The sequence below is a fragment of the Beta vulgaris genome, chromosome 2, assembly GCF_026745355.1.
Source record: "Beta vulgaris subsp. vulgaris cultivar EL10 chromosome 2, EL10.2, whole genome shotgun sequence".
Classification (NCBI taxonomy): domain Eukaryota; kingdom Viridiplantae; phylum Streptophyta; class Magnoliopsida; order Caryophyllales; family Amaranthaceae; genus Beta; species Beta vulgaris.
The window spans coordinates 55212111-55232216 of record NC_079203.1 but is presented as its reverse complement, the minus strand read 5'-3'; the positions used below and the strand labels follow the sequence as shown (position 1 = coordinate 55232216).

The 20106-nt window shown below is 35.7% G+C and overlaps 3 protein-coding genes and 1 long non-coding RNA gene across 4 annotated transcripts; 3 read left to right on the top strand and 1 right to left on the bottom strand.

Annotated features, from left to right (window-relative positions):
- Positions 1–4344: 4344 nt before the first annotated feature.
- On the bottom strand, positions 4345–5065 carry LOC104903711 (ferredoxin-1, chloroplastic). The gene has a single exon (XM_010691819.4). It carries the CDS (start codon positions 4968–4970, stop codon positions 4527–4529), a length of 444 nt encoding a protein of 147 aa, XP_010690121.1. The 5' UTR covers positions 4971–5065; the 3' UTR covers positions 4345–4526.
- A 1647-nt stretch (positions 5066–6712) lies between these two features.
- On the top strand, positions 6713–11699 carry LOC104903721 (uncharacterized protein At2g39910). Its single transcript, XM_010691855.4, is given in 10 exon segments — positions 6713–6871; positions 6964–7432; positions 7530–7616; positions 8270–8360; positions 8363–8459; positions 9346–9541; positions 9926–9990; positions 10217–10318; positions 10411–10507; positions 11180–11699. Coding segments are annotated over 10 exon segments (1260 nt in total). The 5' UTR covers positions 6713–6827; the 3' UTR covers positions 11192–11699.
- Positions 11700–15002: 3303 nt separating this feature from the next.
- Positions 15003–15348, top strand: LOC130590421 (uncharacterized). Its single transcript, XR_008968357.1, has 2 exons — positions 15003–15090; positions 15183–15348. It is a non-coding gene; the product is annotated as an uncharacterized LOC130590421 (long non-coding RNA).
- Positions 15349–15370: 22 nt separating this feature from the next.
- On the top strand, positions 15371–19555 carry LOC104883411 (hypothetical protein). The gene is given in 9 exon segments (XM_019248221.3): positions 15371–15658; positions 15756–15842; positions 16490–16680; positions 17273–17382; positions 17385–17467; positions 17857–17921; positions 18141–18242; positions 18334–18430; positions 19097–19555. Coding segments are annotated over 9 exon segments (894 nt in total). The 5' UTR covers positions 15371–15511; the 3' UTR covers positions 19109–19555.
- Positions 19556–20106: the final 551 nt, after the last annotated feature.

Below are 20106 nucleotides of genomic sequence, written 5' to 3'. Positions count from 1 at the left end.
GGCTCGGAAAAGTCCAAAAATGTCGCAAAAACAACCAAAATTGAAGGTTATAATACACGCTTTCGGACTTTCCCGGGGTCTGAGCTCCGAATGTCACGAGATGACTCTTACGGACACGGGAGGTCATTGGTAAGGAGTCATGTGGCTTGGAACGAAAATGTGGATGTCTTTACGTTCATTTCGAGGCAATTTCGGGTTTCCCGAGAAATGAAGAAATGGGGTGTTAAGAGGTTTTTCGAGGCAACGCTAATTGTGCCAAGTACACGCACAATCTTACAAGTCACGTCGGCACTCCTAGGAATATTTCGGGAGAAAATATGATCAGGCCCGAAAAAGTAAAAAAAAGTCCCAAAAACAGCCAAAATTGAAGGTTATAATACACGCTTTCGAACTTTTCTGGGGTCCGAGTTCCGAACGCCAGGAGATGCCTCCTAGGGACATGGGAGGTCATTGGAAGGGAGTCATATGGCTTGGAACGAATATATGGATGCCTTTACGTTCATTGCGAGGTACTTTTGGGTTTCACGAGAAATGAGCAATTGGGGTGTTCATGTCGACTTTCCTAGTAATGTTTCGGGAGAAATATGACGAGGTCCGGAGAAGTCCAAAAATGTCCCTAAAAAAAGCCAAAATTGAAGGTTATAAGTAGTAAAAACTAAATATGAACTCATACTACATCCGTTCTTTTTCTATTACAACAATGTGTTTAGACACATTTTTTAAGTATTTGGAACAAATGAGTAGTTTAGCATAAAAGTAACTCTTTAATTAAATAGAGTAGGAGAGAAATCATCCTTAGAAAATAAAAGCAATTTTATAAGGCAAAATGAGTAATTATTGATGGTTTTAATAAGATAAAATAAGGGCAATATTGTCAATTAAAGTTGTTTTTTATACCAAAATTGAAATTGTTGCAATAGATGTGAAACTACCCAACATAGTAATTATTATAATATAAAAAGAACGGAGGAAAACCTCGTCTCATGTACGAATCTATAATATGTAAACTTTTGTGTATTATAGGAGTTTTAGTGCTTTACCATTTAATACTACCATACATCATCTATTCTAAAATAAGTAAGATGTTGACAGAGACTGTGGAATTAAAGAAAGCAGAGAGATAGAAGCAAATAATTGTGACCTATGTGCAGAAAGAGTCAGTCTTATAAGAGATAGGGGATTCACTTGAGGGAGAATATGGGAAATTACTCAAATGTGTCCTATGAGGTTTGATCTCTATACCTCAGGGATAACATATGAGAATCGATACCACTACCTTTTGAATTCAGTGAATAGTTTAAGTTATGTCGATTAACAAAAGTAAAATTAGCTTGTAACAAGATTTGAACCCGAGACCTCTTGATATTATTTCATGACACAATTACTATCTCAACCAACTTTAAATCATGCTTTAGGTGTCCACATTATTATATTTGTATCTTTTAAATATTGATTTTTCCTTAATATATTAAAATGTGAATGGAAAAAAATGCATATCAAGTTCGAAAATACAATACCAACCTAGGACAACGCCCAAGCCCAAATACTAGTTTAAGTTTATCGAATAGAGTTTAATACACTATTAATTAATAAAAGTACTCCATTCAAACAATTCCTCAAACCCTAACACAATTAATAAGTAACGGTTATTTAAGGCATGACATTCCAATATCATGTTATATTTAGTGGTATAGCGTATAGGTAGATTTCATCATTACTTGAAATTGATAGTGGGGCGGGTAACACGGTACAAGTGGGTAATCGAAAGATGGGCTGTGCGGTGAATAATATGATCATCTTAATGTTCGTCAAGGGAATATGGTTGTTCACGTTTGTATTCGCTATTGGTAGGCATGGTAGCAAGTAGACCTGATTATTTGACAAATCGGGTCAGGGTCGGTGCAACTCAAAACGGATCGGGTCATGAAAGGATCAGCTCATGCAGGGTCGTAGTGGGCTGGGTCGATGGTGGCCCGATAATGGGCAGGCTGATAGACGGACAAGAAAAATAGTGAACGGAGAAAGAGAAAAGTGAGTATAATTGAATACAAATTCGTACATGTAATTTTTTTTTACAATATCTATTTTATTTCCCCAAATTATTGAATTATTTTATTGGCCCCATAATGACCTTGTTCAATAATAACTAACACGGTCCAATAAAGCCTTGTCCCTTGTGTAAGAAAAGCTCTATAAAATTAACCTTAATCCTTCCGCTATTGGACTACATATGAAAATAAAAATATGAGTACGACATATGGGAAAGGAAACCATCAATCCATCCATTGTGTATCCCAGTTGACATTCCTAGCACATCTTGTATTGAACTTTACAATCATCTAAATTGTTGGTTGCATAATAAGCTACACCTTTCTTTTTGTTAGTTTTTGCATGTATACACATAATTTGATCATGAATTCATGATTCATGTGTACAGTTCTTATGTGTTGCAAATGAGCGTGCCAAACATAGGATTGAGGAGTATTGGTGAACGTATTAATACTATTTTGAATATTTTATTTTATAACACTAGACCCATTAAAAGGTTTTTAAATACCAACTAATATTTTAAAATTTTATGGTACCAATATTTTTCCAATTACAATGCATTATATAGGCCAAGTCCATCTAGAAATGTCTTTACAATTCCTAGAAGATTGCCCCATGTTGTATTTTAGCTTTTCTCTAAAAAATATTAGCATTTTCTTAAAAGGTAAATGTCATTTTCATCATCTTTCTCTATTTTTTTTTCTATCCCATATAGTCACTGAAGGACAAAACTACCTAACTATTCAATGTAATTCTAAAAAAAAAGTAAAAAATAATTAGAAAGAGACAATCTTTAAAGTGAAAGTATTGGGTCAGACCGTCTGACCCAATATTCTCGTCAGACGGGCTGAGCCCAGTACTATACAATTTTAGTTTCGACTTCCCTCCACAAAACCAACACCTCAATCTTCTGAAACAGCCCGGGTATATTAAAATGGAGGCGACGTCGTCGACAACATCAACCTCGGTGGTTTCCGGTGACGGATCAACAGCAGATTCAAGCATGAACTGGGTAACATTAGGTGCCTTGCCCTGGAGAAGGTGGATGCATCACTCAAACACCACGGCGGCTCCGTCACTACTGAGTACCACCACGGCACCACCTTTTTCACTGACAACACGCCGTTGGTACTTACGCACACATTGGCTCCGTCAGGTTCTGCGAGTATTTTGGGCTGCTGCGACTTAAGCTGCGACTACGAGTCTAATAGTCAACGAAGAATAAGAGGAGAAAAAGTAGAAGGATTGAAATGGTCAATAAAACATGTGATGAATTTGTGCTACTGTGTGCCATACATTACCAGCAATCCAACATGAATCCATTTACAATAGTTGCTGACTTGCTGTAATAATTGTTTGAGGGGTTAATAATAATTTTTATAAGCTGGTATAAATTAGCTAAGAGGAATGAAAAAGAAGGAGAAAGTGAGAGAAAGCAGAGGTTAGTGTTTTGTTTTCTTTTCAGTTGGTCTTTGTTTTCTTTCAATTGGACTTTCTTTTCTTTCAGTTGGACTTTGTTTTCTTTCAGTTGGACTTCCTTTTCTTTCAGTTGGACTTTCTTGTCTTTCAGTTAGACTTTCTTTTCTTTCAGTTGGACCAACTGAAAGAAATAATGGACTAACTGAAACAAAATGAAGACTACCTGAAGAAAAATGTAGACTACCTGAAAAAGAATAAAGATCAACTGAAATCCAAGTAAGTCTAACTGAAGCACAAAAACCCACTGAAAAACAAAGAAGACTAACTGAAAACAAAATGAAGACTACCTGAAAAAAATTGGAACCACCAGAAAAAAAATGAAGACTACCTGAAAAAAAATTGGAACCACCTGAAAGTCGTCCGACCAAGATTATGGTCGGACGAGTCCGACACAATACGTTATCATCTTTAAAATACAAAGTCACCGAGAGACTAGGCAATTCGTCCTGCCTCTTGGGCTACATTGATAGTTGGCCCTTAGGTTTCTTGGACTTATTGGTCAATTTTTATGCCACGTTGGTTAGTCCTCTAACACACAAATTTTAGGTTTTTTTGTTGGTACACACAAATTTTAGGCACTAAGACTCTAGGAGTACGATTCTGCAAGTAATTAGGTTAACAAGTAGTAACCTCCTCTAATATGTTTAAGCGCTAGTGTACCGATATATAATGTTGAAAGTATTAATTTCCTTGCAAAGATAACAAATATAACTAGCTCCATAAACTTTTTCAAAATCATAGAAGTATTTGATACCCTAGAAAATAGAATACAAAAACTTGGCGTAGAGCATGAACTATCCAAATAAAAGCAAAGTATAAACAACTTATAACATGACTTGATTAATTGATGATTAACATAATAATACACAACCCACAAAGAAATACTTTAAGAGGGAGTAAAATCTCCCCCCATCAATTTATCCATCTTTAATTTTTCCCTCCCAATTGTTAACAAAAAATGGAAGGTTTAGCAAAATAAGAAGAAGAAAAAAAAAAAATTAAGCAGTAAGCTCCTCCTCCTTGTGAGTCTCAATAGTAACATCACTAGAAGGGTAAGCAGCACAAGTAAGAACCCATCCTTCTTCAATTTGATCATCATCCAAAAAACTTTGGTCTGATTGATCCAGACTACCAGTTTTAAGTTTACCGGCGCATGAGCTGCACGAGCCAGCCCTGCATGAGTAGGGCAAATCAAGGCCCTGCTCTTCAGCAGCATCTAAGACATATACATCATCAGGGCACTCAAACTCTTGAGTGCCCGATGGTGTAATAAGTGTCACTTTGTATGTTGCCATTGCAACTACTCTCCCACCACGAGACCCGGCCTTAAGCCCGAACACGGCTCGGCCGGTGTTGGTGGAGAGTGCACCCATCATTGGTAATTGAGGTTTTGGCACAAAGGTGGCTGCCATGCCCATCATTGTTGTTGTTGTTGCTGCCATTACTACTATTTTTAGTAGGTCTAGTAGTTGTAGTAGTTGTAGTTTTGGTGCTTTTTTTTTAATAGTGGAAAGGTTGTGTTGGGAGAAAATATGTGAATGGGTGAAGGGTATGATATAGAGGAAGTTTGTGGTGATACCTTATCTGCCACATGGCAAGTTTATGTGGAATTTGTTATCTGATTTGCTTATCTTGAGAAGGTTGTGGAGTTGTGGTAGGAAATTTATAGTCGTTGGTTGTATAGTTGTATTTGGGGTGAGCATTGTGTTTGCCACACGATGGTTATTGGCATCTTAAGAGCATCATTGAAGATGACAAGAAATTATTGTTTGGTCATCTCTTGTTTTCCTTTACCATACATAATTAAATACTCCATCCGTCTCATAATATAGTGTTTGTTTCTTTTTTTACACGGTCTCCAAGACGTAACTTTGATCTTTAATATCTTCGATTCCGTATTAATAAAAAAAATATAAAAAGTTGATATTATGAAACTACACAGTGAGACGAATCTAACAAGATCCCACATGAATATGTTTTTTTTTATATATACAAATGAGAATATTTGGTCAAAGATTTTAAAGTTTGACTCACAAGAAATGAAGTAGGCACTCTATTATGGGACGGAGGGAGTATTTTTATGAGCCCGTAAATATAAAAATAATACGGACATTACTACACCTATTCAATGGGTAGACAACACACTACTAATAGAGTATTAAAAAATAATAATTATGCTGAATTGGATTTCACTGCTATAACCCTAAATAAGTCTTTATTAATGGTGGGTAGTCTGACCAGTAGGTATACAAAGTTTTTTCCAGATGATATTCCCTCTGTTTAAATGAAATGTTTGCTTTGTTATGTAATCCAGCACGCTTTTTTGATAATTAATATCTTTAGTTGTGCATATGTAAAAAATATAAAAAAAAAAGTTATAATTTGGTAGTATATATCGAGACGAATCCAATAATATCTCACTTGACTATGTTTTTCTTTATATAATGGCGATAAATTGGAGTCAAAATTAATTAATGAATAGTGTCATTTGTCCCAATGTTTCTTTTGAAACAAAACGGATGAGATTTTGAGTTTAGGACCACACGGTGAATGTGATGTGTACTACACAAAATGAAGTATTAGCTAAATTTATAGTTATCGACATCGTCAGAAAATAATAGTGATTTTAGAATATGTAAAGACATTCATGTGGCAAATTTCTACCGATAATACAAACCCACGTCCCACCCTACGATCTTACCTTAGTAGTATAAAATGACAATTAATCTTACATTATACATTGGTATTACTATAAAATACCTTATATGGTAAAACAAATTGTTTTGAGCAAAATGCTTTATAATTAGAAACAGAGCGACTATGATCAACTCACTTGGACCCGGTCTCTGGACCTCAAAAGGGTCTTGGGTTGCACATTTGTGCACACATGAGCTTGTATGTTGGAAGTACCACTATTCACCAAAAAAAAAAAATTGTATGTTGTATTTACTATTTAGGGGTGTTACTGTTAATGAACCTAGCTGGCTCGCAAACTATTCGAGCTCGGGTCAAAATTTTATAGAGCCGAGCTATTTTATTTTCCATATTATAGGATTTAAATATAAAATTATACTTAAATTATGGACGATACTTATGAAAAACTCAAAATAAGTAGTCTAAACATATTTATATTAAGTTGAATTTTAAGGTAAGTTGAACTAAAAAATTTAAACTCAAAAAAATTCGAAGAACCTATCAAGCCTCGGTCTCGATTCGACTCGTTAACCCATAGTTGTGTTAATAGTCTACTCTTAAGTCTTAATACGCTAGTCTTCCGGAAGAACAGAGTAAGTGCCAAAATGTCGAAAACCTTCGCAACATTTGATCTCCAACAACTCACACAGTAAGTTCCAACTCGTGTTTCTTCTTCTTCCTTACGCCTGTAAATTCATAGTTTTAGTGATTTTTCTTTGCAATTATCATTCAATTTAACAGGTTATCTCAACCAATTCGTGAATTACTTTCAACAACACCTTACAATCCCTCAGAATCTCACGATGTTTGTATCAAAACTTTCCTCGAATCACTTCTTCCTCCCAAAACCTTCGATAACAGCAATATCCGATCGAAAATTAGGGATTTCTCTCTCTGTTGCGCATTACTCTCCTCTTCAAACCCTAAAAATTCATCTCACATTAGCTGGATTTCTAATAAACTCTCAATCGCTGCGAATTCGGCTTTTCGAGCTCTTTCGGAATCCATTTACGGCGATTCTGATGATATTTTGAGTTCGGAGAAGAAATTGGTGATCGAATTGATGCCAGATGTACTCCCTTTGATTAAGAATATCATCAAGGAGAGTTCCATCAATGGTGACAGTGATGAAATATCTGCTGCGTCTGCTAGGACTCCTCTTGCGTACGCCATTGTTGCTGCTTATCAGCTTAGATGGTTTGTCTCACAGGTTTCTTGTTTTAGATATCTATTTGATGAAATTTCTATTATATGATTAGTAATTTGAAGTTTGAATAAAAAGAAGATTGTGGTGTTGTTGCTTTCAGGTTGAGCATCCGCATTTGGGTGAAATGTGTGCTTTGATTATTCCGTGTGCGCTTACAGCTCTTGATCATTGGTCTTCTGAAGTTAAAGTATGCTTTTCATATTGGTTGTTTTGTTATTTGGTTGGCATGTGTTGGTACTTGGTATGATATTATTTGTTTTAGTTGTAAGGTGAAACTACATTTTTTGTGGCATTATCTGTGTTTAAATTTTCTTGGATTGATGTAGTATGAGCATTTAGTTGTCATATGCATAGGTTCACTTGAAAGTCTTTTATGGATATGTGGGGTAATACTTTGTAAATGTTTTGGAACTTTCCTGAATCTTATTTGGGGTCTTGTATGTTTACATGAGGTAGAGGGAACAAGCTCAGAGCGGCAAAATTTCCGTAGAAAGAGGACTCTTTTTGTATAAATGTGTATGTTGAAGAGGAACATCTCTCTTGCCTTTACAAGACTTTGAAGAACACAATTGGATTAAAAGAGGGTGCGACGTGGAGAGGGTATTTTGTTCATGCAAGGAAAAACATTCATACAAAATAATCGCTTTGCGTGATTTGTGCTTAACATTGTCAATTATTGTAATTTCTGTTATGAACTTTCTGTATGTAGGGCAAAATGTAGTCCTTGCAAGTTGTTTCTGTTCAATTGTTGCTTAGGATGCAGCCTGCTTCTATGATCTTTGCTATTTGAGATGTTTTTCGTTTTCTAATGTTAACTTGATTTGTTTTTGTTGAATCTAGGGGAAGGGTATGTTGAGCTTCATACATATAGCTAAAAATGTTAATGCTGCTGAGCTTGGTGGATATGGAGAAGTGATTCTTGATGCATGTTGTCAAATATCGTTTCCAGTGATGAAAATTGGCAATATGGTGTTGAGATGTCTGTACTTCTTGTGACTTGTTTGCAGAGAAATAACCCCCGTAGCCCCTGGTATGTATTCCTTTAGTCTGGAACTGTGATATTATACACTGTTTAGATGGAGAGTTACGCAGAATAATGTTATGAAGCACGGAAAAACATGTGATCAGCTGTAATAGACTAGCCTAGGGGGCAGGGGTATTTTAGTAATATACTCTAGTTAATATGTTAGCTTGTGTAAGAAGTAAAGTAGACTATAAATAGAGGAAATTAGGGAGAGAAAAGGGCATCAAGAAAATATTGGAAAGTTCATTTTAGTTGATTAGCTTTGGGAGTGTGACCAAGTCACTCGAAAACTTGGCAATTATCCTTTTATTTTCTGTAATTTGCGTTTCCATCTATCAATATCTTCATCTTCTTCCTTTATTCTTCTGCACAAATCATCAGTTCATTACATCAGCAGACCTGGATCCACATAATATTGATACCACTGATTGTTATTCTGTATGTGGGATTATCTTTTTGGACTTGATGTTCATTTGGATAGAAATCCATGTAGTTTTCTGCTCCGTTTAACTAAAAAGACATTGTTTTTCTTTTGCGTTGGTTTCTCATTTTTAACTTTGATGCTGCTTTCATGTTGAAATTGGCCTTGCTCCTAAGTATGTTACACAATGTCTGCCTTGTATATTAATTTCAATTAGTTGCTCACTTTCTCATACAGAGTACTTTATATGCTTGAGTCTCCAAATAAGCTGGTTGCTTTGTGACTATGAGGGAAATAATCAAATTGACCTTTGGGCATAGTATGTAGTATGTAGCCATACGCTATAGCTATGAGGGCATATACAGTACAACCAAGAGCTGGATTTTTTATCTTTTTTCCCTAAGAAAAAGACTGTTAATTTAACAGCATTGCCTCTTATTCTTAGTTATGGACTTACGGTCATTTGTACAGGTTTGAGAAGCTTTTAAACGAGATGCTAGGTCATTTGGAGCGCCATCCTAGGAATAAGGATCACCGTATTGCATGGCTGGAACTCATTGAACCATTCTTTTGCTGTGTCGGGCTTTTTCTGCTAGCTCACTTCAGACGTTTGTTTCCCCTATTCTTCAAATGGATGCATGCAGATGACGATGAAACTGTTTTGTTGGTATGGAACTAAGGACATAAGCTCTGATTTACTGCACTTTAGTTTAAACATCAATTTTTCTCTGTTAGCCCATTAAGTAGCCCTGACCTGACAGTTTATTAGCTATGGTGAATTAGGGTGTTATTCTCTTTTCCAGCTAATATCTTATCTATTATGTTTTTCTAGCAGTAGAATTAGTGATGATGTGTAATTTGCTCTTCTTATTTTGACCTATCACTTGGAAGTTAGTTTTGATGTCTCCATGTGGGGGAAAGTGTTTTCTGTGACGAAAGTACTCATTTTCTTCCTTTCTCATCTACTTTGCTCCCACAATCTGCTATTAGATTGCTTAAAGATGTTCATGATGACAAATGAAAGTTTGAAATGATCTTGGAATTGATATAGGTTCTTTCAAGGATCCGTGCAGTTGTAAAGTTGACATGGATAAGGAGCAGTCCGTACACTGTAAGGTGAGCTTTGATGATTGTCCTACATGATAATGTGTGCATGCATGTTTAATCCGTGTATATATTATATGTCATATATAGGTGTAAATTGTTCCTCTGTCCTTTATTGGCCATGAAATCATGGTGAATTTTAAGACTACTTGGCTCCTCATTGTCCTAGTGTGTGATTGGGAACCATCTGGTTTTGATTTCTTTAATCTTTTAGCAATTTGTATGCTCTGAATTGCAGATTAGTGGATGAACTGGCCAATTTATTCAAGGAGGCTGCTACGAAAAGTGCTCGAGAGGAGATAAGATTATGTATATGTCAGATATTAATCCTGCTTCAGCGGTAATGACTGATTCTAGGTTATTTGTTTCCCCTTTGCTTATTGTTTTGTCTTGGAGGTGATTAATCCTTGTTTTTTCTGCTGTAACTTTTAGATGCAAAGGACTACAATTTGAATTGACTTGGGAAAAGCACAAGGATGATCCAAACTTGACGAGTCTTGTTCAGTCCATTGGTGGAAAGGCCACATCAGTAAGGATTCTAGCTACTTCACTTTGTCTCAGTCTTATGGAAAATATACTGTTCCCTGTCAAATAAATTTGTATACTAAGATGAATTTGCTGTGCTGGTCTGGAAATATTCTTTATGCATATTGTCTTTAGGAAATCATTGTCATGAAGTAATGGAGAGCTGGGAAGTTGAAGTCGAGAAGAGAAAATTGCTATGCGTACGAGAGTGTTCTTATATTTGATATTTGCTATGACTTCAAGATTGTTTATTTAAATGAAATTTCAGGGGAAGAGGTGCAGTTTTCTAGTTTAGTCTAGGTAAACTGTTACTTTTCTGCTGTAACTTTTAGATGCAAAGGGTTACAATCTAAAGGTTTTCTAGGTAAACTGTTGATGACAAGTGTGAAAATTATCTTTTACAAGGAGCAGCTGAACCTGAAACTGATCTATCTTCTTTAACAAACTGGTAAATGAGGCCCCATTACAGTTGTGATGAGTAGATGATAAAAGGGGTTAGGTTATCGAAAGTGCTATGATGAGAAGGGGTTTTCTGCTTTGCAGAAAGCTTGTGTTTTTGCTGTAAGTCTGTACTTGCCATTAAGCCTCATCTCTAACCAATATGTTTTTCTGCTCTTTTTGGTGCATTTTTGGCTTCAAATGGATCTGATACTGAAGCTACTATGGTGTAATGCAGGTCATCCAATGAATATGAAAGTTCCTTTGCACTCAGGGGGATGAAGCATTTTTAAGAAAACATGGTAACACAAAGGCACGGCCAAGGCTTCGTATATTGGAGCCCTGGAGAAGTTGGCACATAAGTCAGATAGGGTTTGCAATATAAAGAGGCTGGTTAGATTGGCGGACTGCGTTCAGGATATGCTATGTCTCGTACTCGAGTACCATCTACATGCTCTAGTTAGTTAGCTAAATTCCAGGAGGGCTATCTCCCTTTTATTTTCTTTGACATCTAAGGGACATGGATATCTTTCGTTCGTGCTGGCGTTAGTTGTGCTGGTGTTTAGCTGCTTAGCCTCCAAACATTTTGCTTTGTTATAGTAGTAGTTTTGTAGATATGCAGTACTCATTCAGATTGGATGATGTTTAATTGTAGAGCTAATTTAGTATGAAGTATAAACAATGACATTTCTCATTTTCTCTTGAACCAGTTACCTTTTGAAAATTTGAAATTGACAGTTTGGACTCTTTTCATGTTATCAACAGTGTGATATGACATTAATTTTAATAGGTATAATCCTACTACGTATTTCTATCACACTACTAGAACGTAAAATATTCATAAAATAAATATAAATGTAGAATAAGTTGTCCATTACTTCATTTAATAGGTTTTCTATGCATGTAATGCATATATAATACACATACAATTTTTTAAAAAAAATATTAAATGCATTTTACAAGATTTGATCCCCTGACATCAAGCAACTCTATTCTAGTATAAGGCAACAGGGATGGGACATCGAAAAATTAAAAAAAAAACTGCTTCATTTAAAAATAGGTAAAAAAAAAAAACTGGCCAATTCATCAATTTCTACAATTTTGATCTGATTTTTTATTTTAAAAAAATCCCTTAGTATAGGAAAAGAGTAATCGCAACAACAACATTACAATAAACTTCCTTGATCTTCCTCCTCTTCTGATATCAGTCTAGCGAATATCTATTTTTTTGCTTAAAGCCTCAAACTAATACTACTATACCTAAATATATCGCTAACTAATTTAATTTTGATATTCGGTATTACTATTTCAAACAAATATTAATCAATAAAAAACATAATCACCCAAGGTATAGCCTAAACCTAAAAACTCTTAGTGTATTAAAGGGCGGATGTTACGATAATAATAGAATGAAGTATTTTTAAAGCTTGGTAAAAAAAAAAAAAAAATATCTTTTAAAGCTTTATTTATTCAACAAACTTTACCGCCAAAACCACTAAACTACCTTCATTCCTTCTTCTTCTCTCTCCTCACACTCTGTAACAAACGCTTTCTTTCTCTCTCTCTAACATAAACCCAGAAATAATTATCTGTCCAACAAGTAAAACTACAACTAGGGGTGATAATGAGCCTGACAAGCTCGGGCTCGGCTCGGTCAAACCTCGGCTCGTTGAAGCTCGGCTCGAGCTCGGGCTCGGCTCGAGACTTAAACGAGTCGAGCCGAGCTAGGCAAAGCTCGGCTCGTAAAGCTCGTGAGTAGCTCGTTTATTATTTTATATTAAAAAAAATATTTATATTAAAAAATATTTTATATTAAAAAAATTTAATACTAACTTATATTTTAATTTAGATTACAAATTATATATTTTAATTTGTGATCCAACTTCACCTCTACTCCACTAGGCACTAAAGTCCCACATTGGTTAGGAAAACAAGGATCAACCTTATTTTTTTTATAAATAGCTACTATTCCTTACTTCAGCTTAAAGTTTAATTTTGTATCTCCTTGGTTGGAAAACAAAAACTATAATTTATTTTCTTCATAGAGGGAATGAAGTATAATTTTAAATAGTTGATTATTTAATACTTAAAATATTTGATAATTTTTTCTTTAGCAAAACATGGAGTCCAAGTTATAAAAGCATATGTAAACAAAACAAGGGTATAATGAGTTTTTTTTATTAACAAAACATGGAGTCCCACATTGAAATTTTAGCAATGCTAAGAGGGATTCCAAGTTATATAAGCTAAGCATATGTAGAATGAGTTTGTTTATCTTAAACAAAACATAAAGTTCCACGTTGAAATGGGTATAGTGACTTTGTTTTTCTTTAACAAAACATGAAGTCCCACATTGAAATCTTAGCAATGCTAAGAGGGAAATCAAGTTATAAAAGCATATGATGGGTGAGTGAACAAGCTCACCTACTTCGAGCCAAGCCAAGCTCATTAGTCGAGCCTAAGCGAGCTCGCGAGGCGAGCCTAAACGAGCTCGCGAGGCGAGCCTAAACGAGCTCGCGAGCCGAGCTCGAGCCCCAAAATTCCATCACGAGCCGAGCTCAAGCTCGGCTCTCCCAAGCTCGGCGAGCTCACGAGCCGAGCGGAGCCGAGCCTGGAAAATTTTAAACGAGCTCGAGCCGAGCCCAGTGCTATTCGGGCTCGGCTCGCTCGATAAGCACCCCTAACTACAACAATGGTCGTTATACGGAAAGTCTTGATGCGACAAGATATAATTTCTTCCTTTTACGTAGATGTTGATATGCATCAACGGCTGATATGGCCGAATCTTTCTGACCAACAACAAGGTCTGTGCAATAATGCCGGTTCTTTTGACATCCCAGCAATAGATCTTAACTCTAATCAGCAATATGTCATGTCTTATGCCACCGCGTGAAGACTCGAAGGGATGAGAAGATGGCTTAGAAATGGTTCGAGATTATTCGTCCGAGATCGCCGTCTCCAAATTGGAGACATTGTTGATTTTTCTTGGGAGGGCACTCACCTCACAATGCGGGTCTTGGATTATGACATTGGCAAAACATTTAATATCAGACGTCCCTCGGATCTCTTGATAGAAATTTTTGACAGGCGCATGCGGAAGGTTAATGGACCAATTTTGTAATTTATGAATTTTTATTGATTGGAATAATTTGTTACAAACTTGGGGAGATACATATGTTATGTGGTATGCAAGGTTCCATAAGAGAACTCTTGCTTATGAATGTGGGAGGAGGTACATAATATGACTCCACTCCTACATACAATGCTAACACATATTTATAGGAGTGGTATGTCTAAATCTAGAATATTCTACACTATTCTTATATGATCTAATAATATCTCAGGCTAGTTTATTCTAGATTCTTCATTCCTAGATTTTTCTATAATATGTTTTAATTTCAATAGATATTTGTTTACATAACTCTAGAATTCATCTTTATTATTACATTAGATTTTTCTAGATTACTATTTCTAACACTCCCCTTAATCTTGAAAAATCTGACTTTCATACTTGTAAATAATTTTGCTCAACTCTCCCATAATTGTATCCTTGTTGGGTCCTCCTTGAATTTGCAAAGATCAAAAGTTGCGCACTTATTTGGTGTTCTTGATGTCCTTGTGACCTTGTTAATGCTCCCCGGCCTTTATCTTATTGTTTACTCCTCCACTTTTGCTTCCCTGGTATTCTTTGTGTATTTTTTTATTTGCTTGATTCATTGTTGGTAAACTCCATGCTCCTTGTTTCCTTCCATTTTCAGCATTTTGATTGTTGATCCGACTTATGATGTCTTCTTGCTTCAATATGTATTTTGGGTCTTTGCCAATCACATGCACTGTTGTTGGGTCTATTGCCCATGTTGTGCTTGGGTCTTGCCCAGCTTGTTGTATTAGGGTCTAATGCCCTTTTGTGCTCGAGTCTTTTTGCCCGGCACATATTTGGGGTCTTTTTCTTTGCCCCTTGATGAATAGGGTTGACATTTTTTTCAGTCACCCTTAAATACATAGGGCTAATTTTCCATGAAAATCATTTTACACTGAAAATGTTTTATATCCCACCAAACGGAACCTTAATTTTGTTTTAAAACCAAACATTAGACAATAAGAGATTTCCATCCACTCCGTTTCTACCAAACAAGCTGTCAGTCTTCAGTAAGTTGCATCTTATGTTTCTTCTTCTTCCTTACGCCTGTAAATTCATAGTTTTAGTGATTTTTCTTTGCAATTATCATTCAATTTAACAGGTTATTTCAACCAATTCGTGAATTACTTTCAACAACACCTTACAATCCCTCAGAATCTCACGATGTTTGTATCAAATCTTTCCTCGAATCACTTCTTCCTCCCAAAACCTTCGATAGCAGCAATATACGATCGCAAATTAGGGATTTCTCTCTCTGTTGCGCATTACTCTCCTATTCAAACCCTAAAAATTCATCTCACATTAGCTGGATATCTAATAAACTCTCAATAGCTGCGAATTCGGCTTTTCGAGCTCTTTCGGAAGCCATTTACGGCGATTCTGATGAGTTTTTGAATTCGGAGAAGAAATTGGTGATCGAATTGATGCTAGATGTGCTCACTGCTCCCTTTGATTAAGAATATCATAAAGGAGAGCTCCATTCATGGTGACGTTGATGAAATATCTGCTGCGTCTGCTAGGACTCCTCTTGCGTACGCCATTGTTGCTACTTATCAGCTTAGATGGTTTGTCTCACAGGTTTCTCGTTTTAGATATCTATTTGATGAAATTTCTATTATATGATTAGTAATTTGAAGTTTGAATAGAAAGAATATTGTGGTGTTGTTGGTTTCAGGTTGAGCATCCGCATTTGGGTGAAATGTGTGCTTTGATTATTCCATGTGCGCTTACAGCTCTTGATCATTGGTCTTCTGAAGTTAAAGTATGCTTTTCATATTGGTTGTTTTGTTATTTCGTTGCCATGTGTTGGTACTTGGTATGATATTATTTGTTTTAGTTGTAAGGTGAAATTACATTTTTTGTGGCATTATCTGTGCTTAAATTTTCTTGGATTGAAGTATGAGCATTTAGTTGTCATATGCAAATAGGTTCACTTGAAAGTCTTTTATAGATATATGGGGTAATACTTTGTAAATGTTTTGGAACTTTCCTGAATCTTATTTGGAGTCTTGTATGTTTACATGGAGGGAACAAGTTCATAGCGACAAAATTTCCGTAGAAAGAGGACTCTTTTTGTATAAATGTGTATGTTGAAGAGGAACATCTCTCTTGCCTTTACAAGACTTTGAAGAACACAATTGCATTAAAAAAGGGTGCGACGTGGAGAGGGTATTTTGCTCATGCAAGGAAAAACATTCATACAATATAATCGATTTGCATGATTTGTGCTTAACATTGTCAATTATTGTGATTTCTGTTATGAACTTTTTGTATGTAGGACACAATGTAGTCCTTGCAAGTTGTTTCTGTTCAATTGTTGCTTAGGATGCAGCCTGCTTCTATGATCTTTGCTATTTGAGATGTTTCTCGATTTCTAATGTTAACTTGATTTGTTTTTGTTGAATATAGGGGCAGGGTATGTTGAGCTTCATACATATAGCTAAAAATGTTAATGCTGCTGAGCTTGGTGGATATGGAGAAGTGATTCTTGATGCATGTTGTCACAATATCGTTTCCAGTGATGAAAATTGGCAATATGGTGTTGAGATGTCTGTACTTCTTGTGACTTGTTTGCAAAGAAATAACCCTCGTAGCCCCTGGTATGTATTCCTTTAGTCTGGAACTGTGATATTATACACTGTTTAGATGGAGACGCAGAATAATGTTATGAAGCACGGAAAAACATGTGATCAGCAGACCTGGATCCACATAATATTGATACCACTGATTGTTATTCTGTACGTGGGATTATCTTTTTGGACTTGATGTTCATTTGGATAGAAATCCATGTAGTTTTCTGCTCCGTTTAACTATAAAAACATTGTTTTTCTTTTGCGTTGGTTTCTCATTTTTAACTTTGATGCTGCTTTCTTGTTGAAATTGGCCTTGCTCCGAAGTATGTTACACAACGTCTGCCTTGTATATTAATTTCAATTAGTTGTTCACTTTCTCATACAGAGTACTTTATATGCTTGAGTCTCCAAATAAGCTGGTTGCTTTGTGACTATGAGGGAATAATCAAATTGACCTTTGGACATAGTATGTAGTATGTAGCTATACGCCTATACCTATGAGGGAATATACAGTACAACCAATAGCTGGATTTTTTATCTTTTTTCCCTAAGAAAAAGACTGTTAATTTAACAGCATTGCCTCTTATTCTTAGTTATGGACTTACGGTCATTTGTACAGGTTTGAGAAGCTTTTAAACGAGATGCTAGGTCATTTGGAGCGCCATCCTAGGAATAAGGAGCACCGTATTGCATGGCTGGAACTCATTGAACCATTCTTTTGCTGTGTCGGGTTTTTCTGCTAGCTCACTTCAGACGTTTGTTTCCCCTATTCTTCAAATGGATGCATGCAGATGACGATGAAACTGTTTTGTTGGTATGGAAACTAAGGACATAAGCTCTGATTTACTGCAGTTTAGTTTAAACATCAATTTTTCTCTGTTAGGCCACCCATTAAGTAGCCCTGACCTGACAATTTATTAGCTATGGTGAATTAGGGTGTTATTCTCTTTTCCAGCTAATATCTTATCTATTATGTTTTTCTAGCAGTAGAATTAGTGATGATGTGTAATTTGCTCTTCTTGTTTTGACCTATCACTTGGAAGTTAGTTTTGATGTCTCCATGTGGGGGAAAGTGTTTTCTGTGACGAAAGTACTCATTTTCTTCCTTTCTCGTCTACTTTGCTCCCACAATCTGCTATTAGATTGCTTAAAGATGTTCATGATGACAAATGAAAGTTTGAAATGATCTTGTAATTGATATAGGTTCTTTCAAGGATCCGTGCAGTTGTAAAGTTGACATGGATAAGGAGCAGTGCGTACACGGTAAGGTGAGCTTTGATGATTGTCCTACATGATAATGTGTGCATGCATGTTTAATCCGTGTATGTATTATATGTCATATATAGGTGTTCCTCTGTCCTTTATTGGCCATGAAATCATGGTGAATTTTAAGACTACTTGGCTCCTCATTGTCCTAGTGTGTGATTGGGAACCATCTGGTTTTGATTTCTTTAATCTTTTAGCAACTTGTATGCTCTGAATTGCAGATTAGTGGATGAACTGGTCAATTTATTCAAGGAGGCTGCTACGAAAAGTGCTCGAGAGGAGATAAGATTATGTATATGTCAGATATTAATCCTGCTTCAGCGGTAATGACTGATTCTAGGTTATTTGTTTTCCCTTGCTTATTGTTTTGTCTTGGAGGTGATTAATCCTTGTTTTTTCTGCTGTAACTTTTAGATGCAAAGGGCTACAATTTGAATTGACTTGGGAAAAGCACAAGGATGATCCAAACTTGACGAGTCTTGTTCAGTCCATTGGTGGAAATGCCACATCAGTAAGGATTCTAGCTACTTCACTTTGTCTGTCTTATGGAAAATATACTGTTCCCTGTCAAATAAATTTTTATACTAAGATGAATTTGCTGTGCTGGTCTGGAAATATTCTTTATGCATATTGTCTTTAGGAAATCATTGTCATGAAGTAATGGAGAGCTGGGAAGTTGAAGTCGAGAAGAGAAAATTGCTATGCATACGAGAGTGTCCTTATATTTGATATTTGCTATGACTTCAAGATTGTTTATTTAAATGAAATTTCAGGGGAAGAGGTGCAGTTTTCTAGTTTAGTCTAGGTAAACTGTTATTTTTCTGCTGTAACTTTTAGATGCAAAGGGTTACAATTTAAAGGTTTTCTAGGTAAACTGTTGATGACAAGTGTGAAAATTATCTTTTACAAGGAGCAGTAACCTGAACTGATCTATTTTCTTTAACAAACTGGTAAATGAGGCCCCATTACAGTTGTGATGAGTAGATGATAAAAGGGGTAGGTTATCGAAAGTGCTATGATGAGAAGGGGTTTTCTGCTTTGCAGAAAGCTTGTGTTTTTGCTGTAATTCTGTACTTGTCATTAAGCCTCATCTCTAACCAATATGTTTTTCTGCTCTTTTTGGTGCATTTTTGGCTTCAAATGGATCTGATACTGAAGCTACTATGGTGTAATGCAGGTCATCCAATGAATATGAAAGTTCCTTTGCACTCAGGGGGATTTTAAGAAAACATGGTAACACAAAGGCACGGCCAAGGCTTCGTATAATGGATCCCTGGAGAAGTTGGCACATAAGTCGATAGGGTTTGCAATATAAAGAGGCTGGTTAGATCGGCGGACTGCGTTCAGGATATGCTATTTCTCGTGCTCGAGTACCATCTACATGCTCTAGTTGGCTGGCAAAATTCCAGGAGGATCATCTCCCTTTTATTTTCTTTGACGTCTAACGGACATGGATATCTTCAGTTAGTGCTGGCGTTAGTTGTGCTGGTGTTTAGCTGCTTAGCCTCCAAACATTTTGCTTTGTTATTGTAGTAGTTTTGTAGATATGAAGTACTCATTCAGATTGGATGATGTTTAATTGTAGAGCTAATTTAGTATGAAGTATAAACAATGACATTTCTCATTTTCTCTTGAACCAGTTACCTTTTGAAAATTTGAAATTGACAGTTTGGACTCTTTTCATGTTATCAACAGTGTGATATGACATTAATTTTAATAGGTATAATCCTACTACGTATTTCTATCACACTATTAGAACGTAAAATATTCATAAAATAAATATAAATGTAGAATAAGTTGTCCATTACTTCATTTAATAGGTTTTCTATGCATGTAATGCATATAAATGCTGTACTCATTCAGATTGTATGATGTTTAATTGTAGATCGAGCTAATTTAGTATCAAGTATAAACAATGACATTTCTCATTTTCTCTTGAACCATTTACCTTTTGAAAATTTGAAATTGACAGTTTGGACTCGTTTCATGTTATCAACAGTGTGATATGACATTAAATTTAATAGGGTGTAATCCTACTACGTATTTCTATCACACTACTAGAAACGCAAAATATTCATAAAATAAATATAAATGTAGGAGAATTCAAATTAGAATAAGTTGTCCATTACTACATTTAATAGGTTTTTTTATGCATGTAATGCATATATAATACGCATACTATTTTTT

Excerpts from the sequence above, each read along its gene's own strand:
- LOC104903711 (XM_010691819.4), bottom strand. The coding sequence starts at position 4,970 with ATGGCAGCAACAACAACAACAATGATGGGCATGGCAGCCACCTTTGTG.